This window comes from Natrix helvetica (assembly GCF_964273705.1).
Source record: "Natrix helvetica genome assembly, chromosome: 4".
NCBI classification, from domain to species: Eukaryota; Metazoa; Chordata; class Lepidosauria; order Squamata; family Natricidae; genus Natrix; species Natrix helvetica.
In genome coordinates, this window is record NC_138550.1 from 172,423,280 (window position 1) to 172,444,800 (window position 21,521).

General features: G+C 47.8%; 1 protein-coding gene across 6 annotated transcripts in view; it reads left to right on the plus strand.

The window, feature by feature from the left end:
• The window catches only part of LOC309390523 (microtubule-actin cross-linking factor 1, isoforms 6/7-like), a 40,843-nt gene extending 24,751 nt beyond the window's left edge, over positions 1-16,092 (plus strand). For all 6 annotated transcript variants that reach the window (XM_081949922.1, XM_081949921.1, XM_081949925.1 and 3 more), the window contains 8 exons: positions 12,769-12,938; positions 13,318-13,480; positions 13,706-13,860; positions 14,397-14,471; positions 14,824-14,941; positions 15,036-15,214; positions 15,314-15,437; positions 15,652-16,092. In XM_081949922.1, coding sequence (XP_081806048.1) covers positions 12,769-12,938; positions 13,318-13,480; positions 13,706-13,860; positions 14,397-14,471; positions 14,824-14,941; positions 15,036-15,214; positions 15,314-15,437; positions 15,652-15,779 — 1,112 coding nt within the window. In that variant the 3' untranslated portion in view covers positions 15,780-16,092. The remainder of the gene's footprint in view (positions 1-12,768; positions 12,939-13,317; positions 13,481-13,705; positions 13,861-14,396; positions 14,472-14,823; positions 14,942-15,035; positions 15,215-15,313; positions 15,438-15,651) is intronic.
• Positions 16,093-21,521: the final 5,429 nt, after the last annotated feature.

Consider the following 21,521-nt stretch of genomic DNA (forward strand, 5'->3'; position numbering starts at 1 on the left):
AACATTCTTTATGCCTTCATTCATAAGCTAACTGAAATTTTTTAGTCCAGCATTTGTTTTGAATATAGTCAATCCATCTTCTCCACTCCAGCTTGTCCTTCTCATCCGAATGATCCTTCAAATACGCTGAAATTTTGGCCATCTCTGCTAAGTTTACTACTTGTAACGTCCATTCATGGATAGTGGGCAACTCTTCCTTCTTCCAGTATTGCGGCACCAACAATCTTGCTGCCGTCGTTAGGTTCAAAATCAAATTAGTCTCTATAACAGTACAATCTGAAACTATGCCTAACAAAAACAACTGGGGTGTGAACTTTATCCTCTTTTTCAAAATATTTTGAATAACCCACCATATTTTTATCCAAAATGCTTTAACTTTTTTACAAGTCCACCAAATATGATAATACGTGGCACCAGCACAGTCACATCTCCAACATTTAGATTGTAGATTCGGATACATACAGGCTAGCCTTTTTGGATCTAAATGCCATCTGTACAGCATCTTGTAAAAATTCTCTCTCAAGTTCTGAGCTTGTGTAAATTTTACGTTTCTTACCCAGATCTCTTCCCATGTTTCCATCATTATTGGTTCTTCAAAATTTTGTGCCCATTTTATCATACAGTCTTTAACTAATTCTGTTTCTGAGTCTATTTCTATCAATACATTATACAACCTTTTTATGTGCATTTGACCCTGGTCCCTGATTTGTTTTATCAAATTATCCTCATTTTGAATAATACCGGATTTCTGGTCTTTTTTCCATCTAGCCTGTAACTGACCATACTGGAACCAGGTTTGAATTACCCTTTCATCTCTTAATACATTCAAAGATTTCAACTGCAGTGCACCTCTATCCATACTAAGGAGTTCTGCATATGTAGTTCAATCTTGTTTTTGTTCTATACTTATACTCTCTATAGCATGTCTGGGCACCCCCCCACATAGGTATTTTGTCGTTTAACCTATATTGATATTTTTTCCAAACACGCAGTAAGATATTCCTTAAAATATTACTTTTAAAGATCTTGTCGGCCTTCTTGTCGTATATTAAATAAGCATGCCAGCCATATACCAAATAATAACCCTCAATATTCAATATTCTATCCTCTGTTAGGTTAATCCAATCGCTAATTGTTGCTAAAACTCCTGCTTCATAGTATAATTTTAAGTTGGGCATTTTTAAGCCTCCTCTTTCACGTATATCTTGCATTATTTTAAGTTTTATTCTCTGTTTCTTTCCTGCCCAAACAAAGTTGTTAATACCTTTCTGCCATTCTTCCAAATTTGCGTCTTTTTTAAATATTGGTATCATTTGAAAGAAGAATAGAAACTTGGGCAAAACATTCATTTTGACTGCTGCTATCCTTCCCAAAGGCAAAGACAATTGTAGTTTTTCCCAATTATTCATTTCTCTCTGTATTTTATGCCATAATGGTTCATAATTATACTTATATAATTTCCCATTTGAGGTTGTAATATAAATTCCTAAATATTTAACCTTTTTTACTATCTCACATCCTGTTACTCTTTCTAATTCTTTTTTTAATTCATAGTCATATTTTTAGCTATCATCTTTGTCTTCCCTAGATTTACTTTGAACCCAGATACTTGACCATATTAGTTAATTATATTCATTAGACCTATAACTGATTCCCCCGGCTGGGTTAAACTTACAACCAAGTCATCCACAAATGCTCTCATTCTATATTCGTAGTGCCTAATCTTAATTCCTTGTAGTTCGTCAGACCCACGTATTCTGTTCAATAACAATTCCAGGGTTAAGATAAACAATAATGGAGACAAGGGACACCCCTGTCTTGTTCCTTTTTCAATTTTAAAAGATTCTGTTAAGCCTCCATTAACTATAATTTGTGTTGTCTGTTTCTGGTATATTGCTTTGATAGATTGCATGAAATGCTCTCCGAACTGCATCTTTTGTAATGTTTTTATTGAAAATTGCCAATTAACTTGGTCGAATGCTTTCTCTGCATCTAAGAATAAAAGCACTGCCGGGACTTGATTATACTTTCCCAAATATTCCATTATATTAATGATTTGTCTTACATTACTTTTCATTTGCCTTCCCTATATAAAACCAGACTGATCATTGTGAATCGTTTGTTGCACAATTGGCATTAACCTATTTACCAATATTTTAGCAAAAATTTTGTAGTCTGTATTAAGTAATGAAATAGGCCTATAGTTTTTTTGCTGGGTAAGATCCTGTTCCTCTTTTGGAATCAATGAAATAAAAGCTGTTTTCCAAGATGGTGGGACCCTGCCTTCCATTTGAATTTTATTAAATAGTTCCCTAAGAGGTTCCATCATTTCTAGTTGTAACTTTTAATAATAAACTGCTGTCAGGCCATCTGTGCCAGGCGCTTTGTCGATTTTTAACTGCTTAATTGCCAGGAGGATTTCCTCTGCAGTTACAAGTTGATTCAATCTTCCCCTTTGCTCATCTGTAAGCATAGGAATTTTCTCTTTCTCCAAATATCGGTCTATATCTGACCCTTGTATTTTGTCACCAGCATACAGTCTGGTGTAAAATTCTAAAAAAGTCTTTTTAATCATATCGTGTTGAAAAACTTCTTTCCCTTTATATTCTACTTTCTCTATATTACGGGATCTTTGTTTTTTCCTTAACATATATGCTAACCATCGACCTGGTTTATTGGCATTGCAAAAAGTATTGTGTTTAGCATATAGAAAATTAGTGGCTATCTGGTCCGACATTAACATATTGAACTGCCCTCACAATAAAGTAGGTTTAGGTTTAGGTTTATTTGGATTTATATGCCGCCCTTCTCCAAAAGGACTCAGGGCGGCGTACAACATTAAAAACACACATCACAAAAGTTAAAAAAAGATTAAACCCATTTACAAAAAGACCAAACCGATTTTTTTTAAAAAAAGAAACAATACATTTAAAATGTATTGGACGGGATCGCGTCCTGCCCCATACATCCCTGCGACCCGTCCGCTCACACAGAGAGGGACTACTCCGGGTGCCGTCCTCCAGAGAGTGCCAGAGGGCGGCGCCCAGGAGTAGGGCCTTCTCTGTAGTGGGCCCCACCCTTTGGAATGACCTCCCCCCAGACATCAGGACAACAACCGACCTTCGCTCCTTCCGTATGAAGCTGAAAACCTACCTGTTTCGACTAGCTGACCTGGCATAATACTACAATCTCTCCAGCCCAGGGCATTTTTAATTGGTAATTTTAGTTTTAAGGGTTAATTTCATTGGGGTTTTAACTTTTTTAGGTATTGTAACTTATTTATTTATTTTTACCTCCTCTGTACGCTATATAATACTTTTGTACATCGCCCCGAGTCCCTGTGGGGAGAGGGGGCGACTAATAAGTTCAAGTAATAAATAAATATAAATAAATAAAATAAATTAACATTAACATTAACAGGCCAGGCCGGCTTGCTGGAAAAGCCAACTTTTTAGGGCGCGTTGGAAGGACCAGAGGTCAGGGTTTATGCGGAGCTCCGGGGGCAGCTCATTCCAGAGGGAAGGCGCTCCACAGAGAAGGCTCTCCCCCTGGGGGTCACCAGCCGACACTGCTTGGCCGACGGCACCCTGAGGAGGCCAACTCTGTGGGATCGTACTGGACAGTGGGAGGCTACTGGTGGCAATAGGTGGTCTCGCAGGTACCCTGGGCCTAAGCCATGGAGCGCTTTAAAGGTCATAATTAATACCTTGAATCGCACCCGGAAAACAACCGGCAACCAGTGCAGGCCGTCTAAAAGGGGTGTGACATGGGAGCACCTAGGTACCCCCATGACAACCTGTGCAGCCGCATTCTGGACCAGCTGAAGCCTCTGGGTGCTCTTCAAGGGCAGCCCCATGTAGAGTGCATTGCAGTAGTCCAGGCGAGAAAGGACGAGGGCATGAGTGACTGTGCACAGAGCATCCCGATCCAAGAAGGGGCACAACTGGCGTACCAGGCGAACCTGGTAAAAGCCCCCCCTGGTCACGGCCGTCAGGTGTTCTTCTAAACTAAGCCCCGTATCCAGGAGGAATCCCAGATTATCTCTTTTGTCTTCTTATCATCTGGTAGAGACATTAACTCCTGCTCTTTTTTTAAAATCTCTTCCTCTAATTCCCTTTGTTTCTCCCTTTGTCTGCGCCTATAAACATTGTTCAGATTTATTAAAACGCCTCTCATGTATGCTTTACTTGCGTCCCAAATCATTTCCATTGATATCCCCTTATGCATATTAAAAGCAAAATATTCTTTCAATAGTTTTTTACATTCTGTAACATATCTAAATAGATTTTCATTTAATCTCCAAGACCTCCTGGGTCGGTCTCCATATTCAAGTTCCATCCAGACCGGGTTGTGATCTGTTAAAGTTCTCAGACATATCTTAGTCTTCTTTACCCTGGAAAAAAAATCATTTGTAATTAGTATAAAATCAATTCTGGAAACGGATTGGTGCCTATCAGAAAAAAAAGTAAAATCCCATTCTTAACATTCCGTTCTCTCCAGATATCCCTCAATTCAAAGTCATCCATCATATCAAAAAAAGATTTAGGTAATCTTGTTCGTGTTTGGGTATTTTGCAAAAGCCTCTTCTTGTCTTGAACAGGATCCAGTACTCCATTCCAATCGCCCAGTAAAACCCAGGATCTGTAACCCCATTGTGTTAGTTTGGTGTGAAGCAACTTATAAAATTTTTCTTGTTGTTGATTGGGAGCATATATTCCTGTTAAGAGTATTTTCTTTCCTTCTATTAATAGTTCAATTGCAATATATCTACCTTGAGGATCTGCTTCAATTAATTCAGCCTTTAAATCTTTTCTTAAATATATAACTATACCGTTTTTCTTCTCCGGAGCGGATGCTACAAAATGCGATCCCAGTCTTGCGTTCATCAAATATTTCTGATCCTGTGTTCTAATGTGTGTTTCTTGCAGGCAAATTACATCATTTTTAAATTGTTTCAAGTAGTGAAATATTTTTTCCTTTTTTGTGGTGAATTTAAGCCATTGACATTCCATGTTAGAAATTTAGTTGTCATCTTTAGCACACTGAAGCTTTTAAAGAGCTGCCTGGAAATCTTGCTGGGATTTTACCTTCGGTCTAGCTCCTCCCACTGCTTCTGTGCTCATGTTTATATTATCTCGAATTGCCATCTGGGCTTGTTGAGACATTAATTCTTGTTCTTTATGTTTGGTAGCCACAAGGGTTTGTCTCTGTTCCATAATTTCTTCTGTTTCCTGCAGCAAACTCATAACCCCAATTTATGCCTGGTTATCTTGCTGCCTGGGGTCCTCTGTCTCTTTTCTTTCTTTGGGACCTGGAGATGGAGGGCATCCTGCCTTTAGTGCCATACTATAGAAATCTTTTGCCTTCCAGACAGAGTTGAGGCGATGTCTTTCTCCCATGTAGTTCACCACCAATCCGGCTGGGGTCTCCCATCTGTATTGAATCTGGCGCTTTCTAAGTTCATCCACTAGAAATGCATAATCCTTTCTAGATCTCAACATTTGGGGGGGGGGGGTTCCTTCAGTACTATCACATCTTGACCTGCCACTTGCAGTTTGTTTTTATAGGTTGCTTGCAATATTTCATTCCTAATTTTCCTGGTGACAAAATAAATTACAATATCTCTTGGCAGTTGTCTTTGTCTGGCAATCCATGAATTAACGCGATAAATTTTGTCAATTTGTCAGAGGCATTCGGCCTTTGGCTCCCCAGTTAATTGGACAAAAGTGTCTGCAAAAATCTCTCTTAAATCTTCTTGAGTATGTTCCTTCAACCCTCTTATCCTCAAGGCAAATTCCATTGTTCTATATTGCATCACCGTAAGCTCCACCTCCGACATCAATTTTAATTTGTGCCTCCACAAATTTGTTGTCCAACTTTGTATTAGCCTCATTAATTTCTTCCACCTTCTCATTGAGAGATGCCATGTAGCCAAATAATCCTTTAAGTGCCTCAACTATATCCTCCCTTACCTCTTGGTTACGTGTTTGGATTAAATCCTTAATTCCAGATATTTCATCAGAGACATCTTTAAAGGCACTTGTAATTTTCCCCTCCAAGACAACTGCCTGTTCTTTTAATGCATTTTGTAAGTTATTTTGTAGAGCCTCCAGTGTCAAGGTTTGTGGTTGTGTTTCCACCGGAGGTAATAAAGATTGCAATTTTGAAGATTGCGCTGGCGAACTGCCTGCACTTTTCGAAGGATTGAATTTTGCCTGCTTAGAGACTATTTCAAAATATTCAAATCAAGCTTTTAAACAGCCAATTTATTTAGTCCAAAAAGTCCAGCTATTCTTTGAAGTCTTCTGGCAATACTAACAGGCACTTAACAAGTGCTAATCAGTTTTCCGCTTCACTTTCGTTTTCAACACACCCTTTATTACTCTGGTGCCATTTTTTTTAAAAAATGGTTTCTTTTAAGTTTACAGAAAGAGATATAATCTACGGAGTTAAGGCTTGTATTTGCAATTTGTTGACCTCCTGGTTTGCTCTGCCTGCTTCTTATTCAGATGTAAAATAAACTTGAAATTGCAGGTGTGGACGCTGCCTTTTCTTCTGCAAAGGCAGAGGCGTCCCGTGATGAGGAGATTGTCAGGCTTCCTGGGGAGTTCGCACCTTTCACGCCACAGAATTGCTTCTGGGGCTGCTGGGCGGCTCTACCCTTTGCCAGACTGCTCACCTCCCCCCCTTTTCCCGAGGGGGAGGTTTTCAAACTGCTGGACAGCTGATTTATGCTATCCTAACAGCTTGTTACTCAAACACGGGCTGGCATTCCCGAGGGAGCGTCTTCCAAGGACAGCGGCGCCAACGGAAGTCCCACTAATTTTGTTACATTATCAAAGAATCCAATAAGATTAGTCTGGCATGATCTGTTTTTGACAAATCCATGTTGGCTTTGGCTATTACTTTGTTTTCTTCTAGGTGTTCGCAAATTTGTTGCTTGATTATTTTTTCCAGAATCTTTCCTGGTATTGAGGTCAGGCTGATAGGTCTATAGTTTCCTGGATCTATTTTTTCCCCTTTTTTGAAGATGGGAACCACATCAGCTCTTTTCCAGTCCTCTGGTAGTTCCCCGGTGTTCCAGGATCTCTGAAAGATATAATTCAGTGGTTCTGAGATCTCGTCTGCTAGTTCCTACAGAACTCTGGGGTGTAATCCATCCGGTCCTGGTGATTTGAACTCGTCTAGGGTAGACAGGTGCTCACTTACCATTTTCTTCCCTATTTCAATTTGTGTTCCTAATCTGATTTTTGTGGTTCTGCTTTTGATAGGTTGGACTGCTTTATCCCTTTGTGTAAAGACAGATGCAAAACATGCATTAAATAGTTCTGCTTTCTCCCTGTTGCTTGTCACCTTCTTGCCACTTTCTCCTAGCAATGGACCAATTGTTTCCTTAACTTTTTTCTTGTTTTTAACATGTTGGAAGAAGCTTTTTTCGTTAATTTTTACTTTTGTGGCAAGCCTTTCTTCATTGTGAGCCTTAGCTTTCCTCACTTCATCTTTACAAGCTCGGGCTATTTGCTGATATTCTGCCTTAGTTATGTCCCTCTCCTTCCACTTTTTATACTTACTTTTTTTGTCTTTCAGTTTGTCAGATAGTTGTTTATGCAGCCATGCTGGTTTCTTTTGGGAGCTGTTATTTTTCTTCTTCATTGGTATTGTGCTAGACTGGGCTTTTGTAATCTCATTTTTCAAAATTTCCCAAGCTTCTTGAGTTGTTTTCCCCTTGAGGATTCTCATCCATGGAATTTTTCCCAAGTAAGTTTATTGAAATTAGCTTTCTTAAAGTCCAAGACTCTAGTTTGACTTTGTTCTACTACTTGTGTTTGCATAATGTTGAATTCCAATATTGCATGGTCACTTGCCCCCAGGATTCCTATGGCTTCAACACCTTCTATCATTTCCTCTCTGTTAGTGAGAATTAAGTCCAATATGGCTGATCCCCTTGTTCCCTTCTCTACTTTTTGGAAAACAAAGTTGTCTGCTAGGTTTGTTAGGAACCTGTTGGATCTTCCACTTGGTGCAGAGTTTGTTTCCCAGTTGATGTCAGGATAGTTAAAATCTCCCGTTACTATTGTGGTGTGCTTCCTACATACCTTAGTTAGCTGACTAGCAAAAAGTTCATCTACTTCCTCTGCTTGGTTGGGTGGCCTGTAGTATAGACCTTTGGCAATGTCATTTCCCCCACAACCTTTAATATTGACCCAAATGCATTTAAGATAGTTCTCATCATTGTTGTGCTCTATTTCTGTAGCGACATAGTTATTTCTTATATATAGTGCAACTCCACCTCCTCTTTTATTTGGTCTATTTCTTTTAAATAATTTAAATCCTTCTAGCTGTATGTTCCATTTGTCGGTTTCATCCCACCAAGTTTCTGTAATGGCAATAATATCGTATCTGCCTTCTTTTACTTGAATTTCCAATTCACCCTGTTTATTCCTCATACTCTGTACATTGGTGTATAGACATTTGAGTCCATTTTGATTGACCTTGTGTTTACTGTCTACATAACCTGTGTTATGCCTGACTGCCCCTATTTTCTTGCCACTTGTGTGATTCATGCACATGGTATGGCAATCACTATTAAATGCTTGGTTTTGCTTGACAGCTGGAGTGATAATCTTACCCACACACACATCTATGTTACATGCACTTATAACCCTATGAATTTTCGTTTGCTGGGGACAGAAATGTTCTCTATCTATTAATTCTCTGTCCCCGCTCTTCAGTTTAAATGTTTATCAAGAAAATCTGTGAATTTAATGCCAAGTAACTCAATCCCTTTCTTGGATGGGTGCAACCCATCTCTTTTCTACAGTTTTTCATTGGACCAGCTACAGGCATCATGACTAATAAAACCAAAGCCTTCCCTTTTACACCACTCCTTTAGCCACACATTAAACTCTGCTACATGCTGGCCCTTCCTTTTTTGTTCCTTATATACTGGTAAAACCTCTGAAAAGATAAGCCTACAACCTATACTATTAAGTTCATACCCCAAGCTCTGGAAATCATTCTTCACAGAAAGTACAACTTTCTGGGACAGATCATTAGTGCCAAGATGTATAATAGCATCAACATCATAGTCCTTACTTGCATTCTTGACTATCTTAAGAATACGCCTCTTGTCTCTGCTGGCAGTAGCACCTGGCAGACACCTGACCTCTTTTAAAACCTCCATATCCTCTCCTAAATTTACATCCCTTACGATTGAATCACTAACCAGAAGGTGGCTTCTCTTTTTCTATACCTTGCTCTTCTTTTGCGACTGATGTGTGATACCTGGTTCCCCATTTTGCCTTTCCGAAGAAAGTTCTTCATTTTGGACCACGATCCCCTGCTTATTTGAGTCATCATTATCACAACTATCTTGACCTATCTCTTTAGTGTCCCCATTAAGGTCAGCAAGAGCACTATATCTGTTTTGCTGGGTCACAGCAAAAGCTTTGTGTTTATGGTTCACAGCTCTCAACCTGCCAGATCCCACGGTTGTCCAGACTGCTCTTCTCCTGCAAGATCTTTGTGGCAGAGGGGGCTGATAGCATGGCATCGCCATAGAGTGGAACGGCTGAAGTAGAGACCTAGTTTCTGCTTGGAGAGCACAGATTACAGATTCTAGATAGGTAATCTGTCTATGTAGACTAGTAATTTGTTTACAAAGGGGACAGTATCCAAATTTGAAAAGAGTACTGCGAAAGACAGGTGCAAAACAGCTATTACATTGAACTAAGCTGGTCATTTTGAAATAAAATAAAATCACAATCTCAAGCACGCTAATCCAGAATGTATTATTGCTATTTTGATTTATAGATGATTCAAATTATATGGAGTTTAAGGGCCCCCACCTCAGTCTCTTTGTCTCTCTGACTCACCCCCCTTCTATCCAGCAGCTCCAATCCCAGCTTCAGGAAGGTTCAAATGATATGGAGTTTAAGGGCCCCCACCTCAGTCTCTTTGTCTCTCTGACTCACCCCCCCCTCTCTCCAGCAGCTCCAATCCCAGCTTCAGGAAGGTTCAAATGATATGGAGTTTAAGGGCCCCCACCTCAGTCTCTTTGTCTCTCTGACTCACCCCCCCCCCTCTCTCCAGCAGCTCCAATCCCAGCTTCAGGAAGGTTCAAATGATAACCATGTGCTTTAGTTCCCTTATACCATAAAAAAGCATGCCATCCCAACAGTAAATCATGACCCTCTACATTCAATAATCTGGAATTTTTTAGTGTTACCCACTCCTTAATCCACATCAGGTTTGTTGCTTGATAGTATAACTCCCAATCAGATAAGCCCCATCCTCCTCTTGTTCTAGCATCTTGTAACACTTTTAAGTTTTATTCTCGCTTTTTTCCCTTGCCAAATAAACTTCAAGACTATTTTATTTAGATCTTCAAAAAAGTCCTTGCCCAATCTAATTGGAATTGTCTGGAACAGGTATAAAATTCTGGGTAAAATGTTCATTTTAGTTGTAGAGATTCTTCCTGTCATTGATAGTTGCAGGTTTTCCCATTTCATCAAGTCAGTCGCAATTTGTTGTTTTAGTCTAGTATAATTGTCCTCCTTGAGAGGGCTACATCTAGCTGATAAGTATATCCCCAAATATTTAACCTTGCTTGTGATTTGAATCTGCAAAGCTTCTGCCAACTCTTCCTTTCGTCTTGATGGTATGTTCTTTGTCAAAATCTTTGTTTTGTCTTTATTTATTTTCAAGCCTGCTACTTTTCCATACTCCTCTATTCTTTCCAACAATTTGGGTGTCTCGAGTGGGTCTTCAAGAATAAATGCCAAATCATCTGCAAATGCTTGTAGCTTGTATTCTTTTTAAATTTTCATTCCTTTTATTTCTTCTTCTCTAATCTTTCTATTTAAGACTTCTAATGTTAAGACAAAAAGTAACGGTGATAATGGGCAACCTTGTCTCGTACCTTTCTTTATTTCAATAGAATCTGTCAATTCTCCATTTACCATTATCTTTGTGGTTTGTTTATGGTATACCATTTGTATGGTTTGGATAAATTTCTTACCAAAATTCATCTGTTCCAATTGTAAAAACATGAATTGCCAATTCATGTTGTCAAAAGCCTTCTGTGAGTCAAGAAACATCAAAGCCATTTGTTTGTCAGGATGGGCCTCATAGTATTCCAAAGTATTCAAAATCATTCTCATATTATCTTTAATTTGTCTCTTTGGTAAAAAAAACCATTTGATCAGAGTGGATAAAGCTATTTAGATACTTTTTGAGTCTCTCTGTTAATATAGATGCAAATAATTTGTAATCTGAATTTAGTAAAGAAATTGGTCTATAGTTCTTGGTTTGTGTTAGATCTGTCTTCTCTTTAGGTAGCAATGCAATATATTCCTTTGACCATGATTTAGCTATTCTGCTCTCTGATATCACTTCATTCATAACTTCTAAAAGTGGGAGAGACAATGAAACCTCCTCATTGGCTCTGCTTTTTGCAGAGGTGTCTTTGGTTGACATTTCTTCCCTGGAAGTCCCCCAGGAGAACAAGCCTGGACGGAATGAGCTGAGTGGCTGGGTGCCAGCAATGCCGGAAGATGGCCTGGGGCCGAGATTACCTTGGATGGGAGGAGGGCCCCCTTGCCTCCTGGATATCCTTGTGTGTTTTTCTGTCTGGCCATTGTGAGAAGAGGATAGGGCTGCGCCAATTGCTCGGTTGCCAGGAAGGCAGAGACTGGCTCTGCTGGCTGACCTCCAAGTGGGGGCTGGGCCCTGGAGAAGCTGCAGGGCGGGTGGAGCCGGACCCATAGTTCTGGGGTCCAGATTCATGGGGTGGGGATGATGGACCATTAATTGTGGGAGGGGAAAGGGAAATTAAGGGCTGAAGACACGACCCTTTTCCCAAAAGTGGTTTTCTTTGGCGCCCAAGAGTTTTATTGGTATTTGTAATATGTGTGTTGCTTTATAAGTGTCCCTTTTGGAGTATGGTTAAAGGCTGCTCCAGATGCTTCCCTTCCCACCCCTTCCCCAAGTGCTGCCCATCCCCCCCAACCCCGCAATGGGCTTCCCAGGTGCAGCTGCCTCCTCCACAGTGGGAAGGGAGGGGGAGGAAGAAGGAGCCCCCTTCCTTCCTTCCTTCCTTCCTTCCTTCCTTCCTTCCTTCCTTCCTTCCTTCCTTCCTTCCTTCCTTCCTTCCTTCCTTCCTCTCCTTTGCCAGGGACCTCAGGGCATCCTCCTTTCTGCTTCTCCTCATGGGCAAAGTCTGAGGAAGAGGCTGGAGAACTTGGGACAGTCCTGGGAAGGAGGAAAGCGTGAGAAGGACATTTCCAAAGGACCCTCTCCCCTCCCCCCAGGCTTGTCTATCGTAAGATGTGGTGGGGAGGGCCTTTCAGGAGCAGGCCTGGGACGGTCCCAGGAATGGCCTGGGTGCTCGTAAGGGAGAAGGGCAGAGTCTGGAAGCCCCTCGGTGCGTTCTCTCCCTCCATCGTGAACCAAAGAAGATCAAGGCGCTGACTTATTGAGCCTCTTTCTTGGTCTTCCTTCAGCTCCTTCAGCCTGTGTCCCACCTGCTCGCTCACCTCTCCTCTGCCCCACAGCCAACTTACAGGAGGGCAGGTGAGCGGAGCCCTGTGCTGAGACCCAGCTCACAGCTCCCCTTACATTTGCCCCCGGTCTGGATGCCCTGATCGCCCCCCCGGGGGGGGGATGCTCGGGGTTCCCACGTGCCCCCTGCACACTTTCTCTCAAATGGCAGCCAGCTGCTTAATAACAGCATGTTTTAGCTGGGACCCTCCTTCCCTCCCCTTGCAGGTTGGCATGGTGCCATCAGAGCTTTGCCCCGGCCCTCCTCCATGCCCCTGGAAGACCTGCAGCCAGAGGACCCACTCCTGGCCGAACTGGTGCACCGCTGGCAGTGGCTCTGGATGGCAGCTCAGGAACGGCAGCATCGGCTACAAAGTGCCCAGCGGCGCCTTCAGGAGGTGAGGATGGCCAACTGCAGTGGGCGAAGAGCCCCCCCTGGAGTGGTGGGACAGATGCAGGGAGGGACCCAAGTCAAGTGGCAACTCCCAGGTCCCCTGACAGCCCTGAGACATCAAGGTTCCAGCATCCCGATGTCTGGGTGGGAGGCCTGGGCTGCCCTTGGCTACCTCCAGTGGGACTGGACAGCTGGATGGGGAACTACGGCACCAGTCCCCTCCTGGGCCAGCTTCTTCCTCTCTCAGTCCCCCATGGGGATGAGGAGCAAGGGAGGGCACGGGCCTCTCGCCCTGCTGGTGGGCTTTCCTCGGGCGCCCTTGTGTGGGGTTCTTGTGCCTGGCCCCTGTAGCTAGGTGTGTGCACTCTCTGTCTCGCACACAGCTGGAAGAAATGGCCGGCTTCAACTTTGATGCCTGGCGCAAACGGTACCTGCAGTGGATTGGCCATAGGAAGTCCCGGGTCCTAGACATCTTGCACAGCATTGACCAAGGCCAAGATGGGCGCATCACCCAGCAGGAGTTTATCAGGCGTGTCGTGGCCTCCAGTGAGTGCTGATCTGGGGCTGCCTTCCTGCAGGGAACAAGAGATGTGGGCTGGGGGCCCTCTGTGGGGACAGGCCGAGAGGCCCAGGTTTCCTCCCTGTGCAATGGCCGCCCCCTTGGCCTCTGGGTGCGTTTGCTTCCCCTTGTGGCTGTTGTGGACATGGCCGGGATGTGGGGGTGAGGGAGGGGGGAGGTTGGCCTCCTCCACTCCTTCCTTTCCTCTCCAGAGTTCCCCACCAGCCTACCGGAGATGAAAGCAGTGGCCAAAATCTTTGACATGAACAGGGATGGTTTCATTGATTATTACGAATTTATCAGCGCTTTGCACCCCAGCCGGGACATCCTGCACCAGGTGGCCAATGTGGACCACATCCAGGAGGAGGTAGGGGAGCCAGGGTGCACACCCCCCATACACACAGTAGAGCTGCGGCTTCAGAGTCTCCCCAGTTCCGTCCCAGGAAGGCGTTTAGGCGCTTCCTTTGAGCAGAACAGGGGTGTGGGGGGGGGGGTTCCTAAGGAGGCCACAGTCGCAAACCTCCTCAGCCCAACTGAGGAGGGGGGGAGGGGGAGGGGCTGCCCCAGATGCCTCAGTAGATGCTTAGCCCCACTGAGGGAGCCTGCAGCCAATTCCCACCCCGGCCTTTGGAGAGGCAGCTGAGCCCAGGTGGGAGTGGGAGGGAAGGGGTGATGCCCAGGAATGTGAATGGATGGTGGGAGGGGTGCAGGGGGTTCCCTGCAGCGTCTGAGTTCTGGCGGTTGCTGAGTGAGAGCAGGCCCGTACCTCCAGGTTTCTGGCCTGGAATTTCCCCTGAGAGAAAAGAGAGGCTGGGGTGAAGTCCGGGCCCCTGCAAAGGCATGCATGTCTAGGAGAAATTGGGGGCTCTTCCCCCCCCCAACTGCTTCTCTTTTGTGACCCAGGTGAAGCGACAAGTGGCTGAGTGTAACTGTGTGAAGCGTTTCCAAGTGGAGCAAATCAGCTCCACCCGCTACAGAGTAAGCCTGTGTGCCCTCTCCCCCCCCCCGATTTCCTAACCCTGTGCCCTCTGCTTCCCGAGTCTCTTGGCCCTTCTCTCTAAGCCAGGGACCCTGTCAGCTTCCAGAGTCAGGTTGCTTTAAGCTGGCAGGGGAGCCCCAGAGGGCCAGGGGGCAGAAGAGGGTCTCTGCCCGGGCTTTTCCTGGCACTCATTTCTCACACCAGCTCTGCCCTTGGGGTCTGCGAAGGGGGCAGCCGAGCCATGGGGCTCTGCCTCCGCCCTGAGAAGGAGGGACTGAGAGGGAGGCTTCTCCCCATATGGGGGCCACAAGAATGGCCTCTGTCAAATGGCCTCTCCTGCTGCTTGTCCAGTTTGGGCAGTGCCAGCAGCTGTGCAAGGTCCGGATTCTACGAAGTACCCTGATGGTGCGAGTTGGGGGAGGCTGGACAGCTCTGGACGAGTTCCTGGTGAAGAACGACCCCTGCAGAGGTGAGAGGCTGTCGTCTGCCAGGACCCCAGAAGCAGCCCAAGCAGGATGGGTGTCTGATTGCCCCCCCCATCTTGGTGGCTTTCTCTCTTGCAGTCAAGGGAAGGACCAACCTGAAGATCAATGAAAGATACCTCTCCCCGGGACTTCTGGGGCGGAAGGGGGCCGGCAGCCAATCTGCCCCTGCCTCCAAGATTCTCTCCCCCAGCTGTTCCATCTGCAGCCTCAGCCTGTACAGCAGTGCGTCTGCGCCCAGCAGCCCTGTCCTGAGGAAGGTGAGCCAGTTGGAGGGGGCAGCGGGTGGGCAGAGTTCTGGGCCCCCCAAGGTGGCTCTGGCAAATCCTGCAGCCGGCCTCTCCTCCCTCTCCTCCCAGGCTGTTCTGTGCCGGACACGCTCAGGGGATCGGTGCCTCCACTGCTGCCGTTCTGCTGGGGCAACCGGGGGGGGCGAGCCGGACTTTGCAGCTGGAGCAGCTGGGCCTGACGCTGAGCCCCCAGGTGAGAGAGTGGTGCTGGACTCTGTGGCCAGAGGGGCTGACCTCAGCCTGCCAGCTGAGAGGCAGGCCGGCCCTTGCACCAAAGCCTCCAGGGCCATGGCTGCGACAATCCAGGGGGCCCTCGGGTTTGTTAGCCTTGCTTGGGTGGGCTGCTTGAGCAGAGTTGCCCCTGTGAAGGGCCTATTTTGTGGGATGCTCTCTCTGCTTCTGTGTAGGTCACTCCAGAAGAGAAGCCCCAAGTGATGTCCCTGCACCCTGGCCACTGGAGCATCTCCTTCCTCTCCGGGCCCAGGGAGCAGCAGCAGAGGGATCTGAGCAGCCCCCACTGGCACCCAGGCCCTAGGAGGCTAAGCAGGCTGCCCCATTCTTTCCCCACAAGCATCCGTCCCCCTGCTCTCCACAGCCCTCCCTGGCAACGCAGCTGAGGTTCTCTTGGAGCAAGAGCACTCTTCGGAGAGGTGCTGTTTGGTGCTCCCACAAGCCAGTTGCCCAGCTAGCCGAGGCCTCCCTCGGGTGAAGCCCCGGTGTTCCTGGAACAGATTTTGGAAGGAGTGGCGCCTTGCCCTGGCTGAGCACCGTCGCTCTGCAGGCAGCAGGCAGGTGGAATCCTGGGGCCAGACAGAGCACCGGGAGCAATAAAGACAAGGCTTCCTGCAGTCCCCACCGCCTCTGTGTGCATGTGTGTGCTTGGAACCCGGGGGTGCAGAAGCAGCCAGCGGGCTTCATTCCCGGCTGCCCTCCTCCAAGAGACTGCTGAGGTTGGACTTCCTGGGGCCAGGAGGGCTGCCTGCTCTGCGGCCTCACGCAGCCACCAGGGAAGGTGCTAAGGTTGCCATGCAGGGGCTGCCACGGCCTGGGCTGGCAGGTAACCTCCATGGCCGGGTGTCAGGGTTTCTAAGCACAGTCCCCTGCCCCAAATGAACTCCTCCAGGCAATGGGGTGAGAGGATGGGGTCTGCAGCAGCCGGAAGTGAAACTCGGGCAGGGAAATGGGAGGAGGGAAGAGTGGAGGGAAGTGAAGGGGATCCTGGTAGGGAAGCCACTTTGCCTCAGGGTCCCAAGTTACAGACGCAAAGCCACCAAAGCTCTTAGCCCCAGAGTTTCCCCAAAGCACGAACTCGTTGGGAATGTCATCTTGGCACAGCTGGTGAAAATCCAACTCCGAAGGGCCCGGAGTTTTCCCCACCCAAATCAAAACCCCAAGTTCTTGCCCCCAGGCCACGAGTCCATCCCACGGCCCAGTTGGGTCCCAGTCCCAGCTCCAGCTGCCTTTGGTCCCCGCCCCTCCAACCCCTGGTAGAGCATCCTTGGCTCCCACGGGAAAGGCTGTTATTTGGGCTACACATCCATCCCCCCCCCAGCTATTTCTGTCTCCCCCCTCACGTCCCCACAGCTCCAACAGGCCCTGCTGTGGCAGCCCCTCCCAAAAGGGCTTCAGGGCGGACACTTGGCTTCTGTCCTTGGGGGAGGGCTGGCCTCGGTGAAGACCGCATGGGATGCCCTCCCTTAACCACCCAATGGTGACCTCACCCATCCCAAGGGAGATGGTTTGAGCTCCTGGCAAAGGAGGAGGCCTCAAAGCCAGCCGAGTGCCAGGATGAGCCCCTTCTACCTCCAGGCAGAGGAGTGGGAGGAGATCCAGGAGAGCATTGCTGGGCCCTGGAGGGAGAGACCCTTTCAGCCCCTTCATAAATGGTCTGGGGGGAAGGGCGGCGGCAGAGAGCTGGCTAAACCCGCAGGCCCCCTTGGCCATTGAGGGCCCTGGAAACTTAGGGGTGAGCAAGAGGAGGTCTGGCCTGCAGGGTGTAACCAAAATGTTGGGGAGGAGTGCCGGGAGGCTGGTTGTCAAACCAGTGAAGCTGTCCTGGAGAGAGTGGACAGCAGCTGCCCCAGGGTAATGGGGAGGGCAGACAAAACCGCCTCATTAACTCCTGGGGTCCTTTGAGGTGGCACTGCCACTTGGCAGATGGGGAAGCCCTGAGGTCCCAGCAGGGAAATCGAGGGGCCCAGATCTCCGATGGCTCACCTGAGGACACTCCTCAGAGTCCACATCGATTTGTCGCTGCCCCTTTTGAGTGTGGTGCAAGGATTTGACAAAGGGGTGGGGTGGGGTGAGGGGACCAGTTACTACCTGTGATTGACAGTCTATGCTGCAGAGAACAGAATCCAGGAATGGCCTTGGCCTGTTTAGCAGCTGCATCACACAGCCACACAATACACACACACGGACAGCCGACAAGAGCGCTCCCATCCCTCCACCCCACCTGCCGGCAGCTCCACCTCAAGCAGGTCGGAACGGCTGAAAGGCGGATTCCAGGCAAGGCATTTGAAAGGGAGGCATTTGCCAGCCCAGCTTTTGGTCCTCTTGGCCAATGGCTATGTTGGCCTTTATGAAAGATCGAAAGCACTTCCACTTTCACTTTAGGAACAGAAGTTGCACAGCTCAGAGCAGAAATTGGAATGGATTTCAGTCTCTAGACCTTGGGGGAGGGGGTGCTCTGGGGTGGCAGAAAGGGGTCTTGCTTGAAAGGGGTCTAAGGGATTCCAGGCTCTCCGTCCTCCTTTGCTTGCTAAAGGCAGGCCAGGAGCCTGGAGGAACTACGGCCGATGTGTTTGAAGCCCGGGCCTTTGAGGGCAGAACCTCAGCCACATTGGTTGCCTTGGAGGAGAAGGCTACAACTATGCACAAAAGGTCAAGCAGCACTTGGACGGGACATCACCAGGAAATCTCAGAGCCGAGGCTAGACTTGGCCAGACTCCGACCAGGGTAGTAGAGGGCCACTTCATTGGAAAAACTCCCCCCCCCCAATTGTGTCCTTGGGCAGAGATGACAAATGTTTGCAGTTCAACCTCAGCTTCTCAGGTCAGTTTACATACGTGTTGCATCATCTTTTCTGTTTACCTTGTTGGGAACAAAGGCGGCTCGATTCAGGGAGGGGCCGGCTCACCATTGCCCAGACTTGGCAATATATGCTGCAACTTGCTTCTTTCCCTGGGAATTGCAGAGGACAGCAGTTGGAACAAAGGGAGCCCGTTCCCAACTCTGGCATGGCCCGGCACCTCTGCCAACACTTTGTCGTCTGCCATTCATCTGCTGTCATCAGAGCCTCCAGCTGGTTCTCCTGGGCACCTAAACTGGGCTCTGTTGATGCCTGACAACATCCACTGATTTGAGGGGCCCATTTTATTGGCCAAGAACATCATTGGGACATCTTGCAGGGGGATTTCGTTATTTTCAGTCACAGACATTTGGGTTCCCCTCGTCCACACAAAGCCGTTCATTCCATGCCCCCAAAACCTGGTCCAGTTCCTGTGCCTGGGTGGGGTGGGCTTGAGCACTGCCACAGAGGTTCTGCCTCCAGGCTCTTGGAGGATCAGCTGGCCCCTTCTCCCCCTCTTTGCTGGCCCTCAGTGCTTTGGCAAGGTTTCTCCCACAAACTCCATCAACAGGGGGGAGCTGCTGCTCCTGGCCCAGGGCAGCCTCACCAGAGGTGGACTACGCTCTTCTAGGGGTGCCAACTGCAGGATTGAGGGGGACAGCTGACACCCTAGAGGGAGAAGTGACTTGGGAAGTCCAGCCTGCAGGGGTCTCCTCTGATCCTATTCCTCTTCCTCAGCTCCTCTGCACCCCCAGTTCCCTTCCAGGCCGCCTTCCTGGGCTTCCCACAAGGGCCAGCTGAGCCCACCTCTCCCCGGCCGCTGGAAAGGCCCACTGAAGGATGGAGCCCATCTGAGCAGCAGGAGGCTGAAGCAGTCAGGCAGCCAAGGCATTTGCTGATTTCCCCGCTTGCAGGCAGCAAGTCTGTGGTCCGGCGTCAGTCCCTCGGGAAGGCGGGTCTCAGGAGAGCCGGCTCTGGGCTGGCTGGTTGCCAGCTATCTGGCGGTGGCCCAGAGGTTTCCTTGCCAGACCCAAGGGGACGATGGGGCTGAACTGCAAGGGCCACCTTCAGCCGGGTCTGCCAAGGTTCCAAGTAACAGCCCGTGTGAGATCAAAACTCCAGGTCCAGATGCTTCCTCAAAGTATAGATTTATTAGGCATGTCATATTGGCATAGCTGGTGAAAACCCAACTCAGAAGTTCCCCGGGTTTTCCCCACCCAGTTCAAAATCCAAAGTTCTCTCCCCCCCCCCCCCATTCCATGCCCCAATCAAGTCTCTTCCCATCCCGGATGCCTCCCATCCCCGCCCCTGCAGATGCTGGTAAGAGTGTCTCACGTTCCCAGAAGAAAGAATGTTATTCTGGCTACATGTTCCCCCAGCTATCTCTCCTCCCCACTACCTCCCTTTCCCACAGCTCCAGCCAGCCTCGCTGCAGGAACCCTGAAGACGCTCAAATACGGCTCCAGGGTCTCATGCTCTCAGGCCGTCCTTGGAGCCTGGCTCCCGCTGGCTCCCGCAAGCCAAGATGGGACCCTGAGATCAAAGCCTCCCCCGGGGCCAAAGGCTGCAGTGGAGATGTCTGGAAGGAGAGGGGTGCCTGCCGCAGGTGGAGGACAGCGCGAGGGCAGGTTGCTCTGCCCGCTGCTCCAAGCGGAGTTCTGAAGGAGGAAAGCTGCAGAAGAAATTGGCTTTGGGGCCTGGGGAGAGAGCGGCCTCCACCCTGATTCCCACCAGTCCCTGCATGGCCTAATATGCTTCACAGAGCCCCCCCTCCGGAAAGCCTCACTTCTTGGCCTGGAGACCCCTAAGCCCCACAATTGGCTGCATCAAATAAGGGGAGCTGACTAAGCTTCTGATTAAAAAAGGTGTTTATTATAGATGGCTCATACCGGAAGGTTTATTATTTACATGGCAAGGACAAAGATATAGAATAGATACAATTGATAAGGCAAAAGCTTTCTATGCAGAACATTTCAGAGAAAATGGCTGAGAAAACTGGAAAAGATGAACTAGTGTTATAACTACTGGAGACACCAATAATTGAGACTGAAAAAGTAGAAGGAGTTGTAGGCGGAATTGATAAAGAAGAAGGTGCGGTGGGCGGTGCAAATCTCAGAGAACAACGAGAACCCAGATCAACTAGAGCATGGGTCGTCAACCTGGTCCCTACCGCCCACTAGTGGGCTTTTTGGGATTCCAGGTGGGCGGTGGGGATTTCGGAGGTTAAAACCTCCTTTTGAACTAACACGCGCGAGAAGCGCTGTCCCGTCGCCAAGGAAACAGTGAGTGAGGTGAATCACGTGGTTGCTCAGATCACACGGGCGCAGCCCGAGAAGACATTTCTGAGAAGAGAAACTTCTCCGGTCGGGCTGTGCCCGTGTGATCTGAGCAACCACGTGATTCACCTCACTCACTGTTTCCCTGGTGATGGGACGGCGCTTGCCTGCGCTTCACCAGCTCAGGCGCGACCGAAGTTTCCTCAGCTCCTCACTGCTCCACTGAAGACATTTCTGAGAAGAGAAACTTCTCCGGTCGTACCTGAGCTGGTGAAGTGCTAGAAGGAGCCGGGTGTGTGTGTGAAGGAGCAGAAAAGACAAAAAGGAGAATGAAAGGGAGAAAGAGGAGGTGGGGGATAGTGGGATCCTTGCTGCTTTCTGAGCTTTGGGGGGGGAAGGAGCAGAAAAGACAAAAAGGAGAATGAAAGGGAGAAAGAGGAGGTGGGGGATAGAAATAGAAATTTAATTTGTTAGCCGCACCCTCTCCGCAAGGGACTCGGGGCAGCGTACAATAAAATATACATACATACATATAAACATAAAAATACACACATATGCATACATATACATACATGCATGGAGGAGGTAATAATTAAAATACATTACATTAATAATAATAAAAATTAAATTAGTCATTAAAATACCCCGAAATAATACAATTTAAAAAAGGACTGTCAGGAGGAAAAGGATAAACTACGGTTGAGCCAGGCCAGACAGTTGAAAAAGGTGGGTCTTGAGCTTTACACGGAAGGAGCGGAGATCGGAAGTAATCCTGATATCAAGGGGGAGGTCATTCCACAGGGCTGGGCCCATCACAGAGAAGGCCCTGCTCCTGGGTGTCGCCCCCCGACACTGTTTAGCGGACGGCACCCGGAGAAGTCCCTCTCTGTGTGAGCGGATTGGTCGTAGGGATGTATGGGGCAGGATGCGA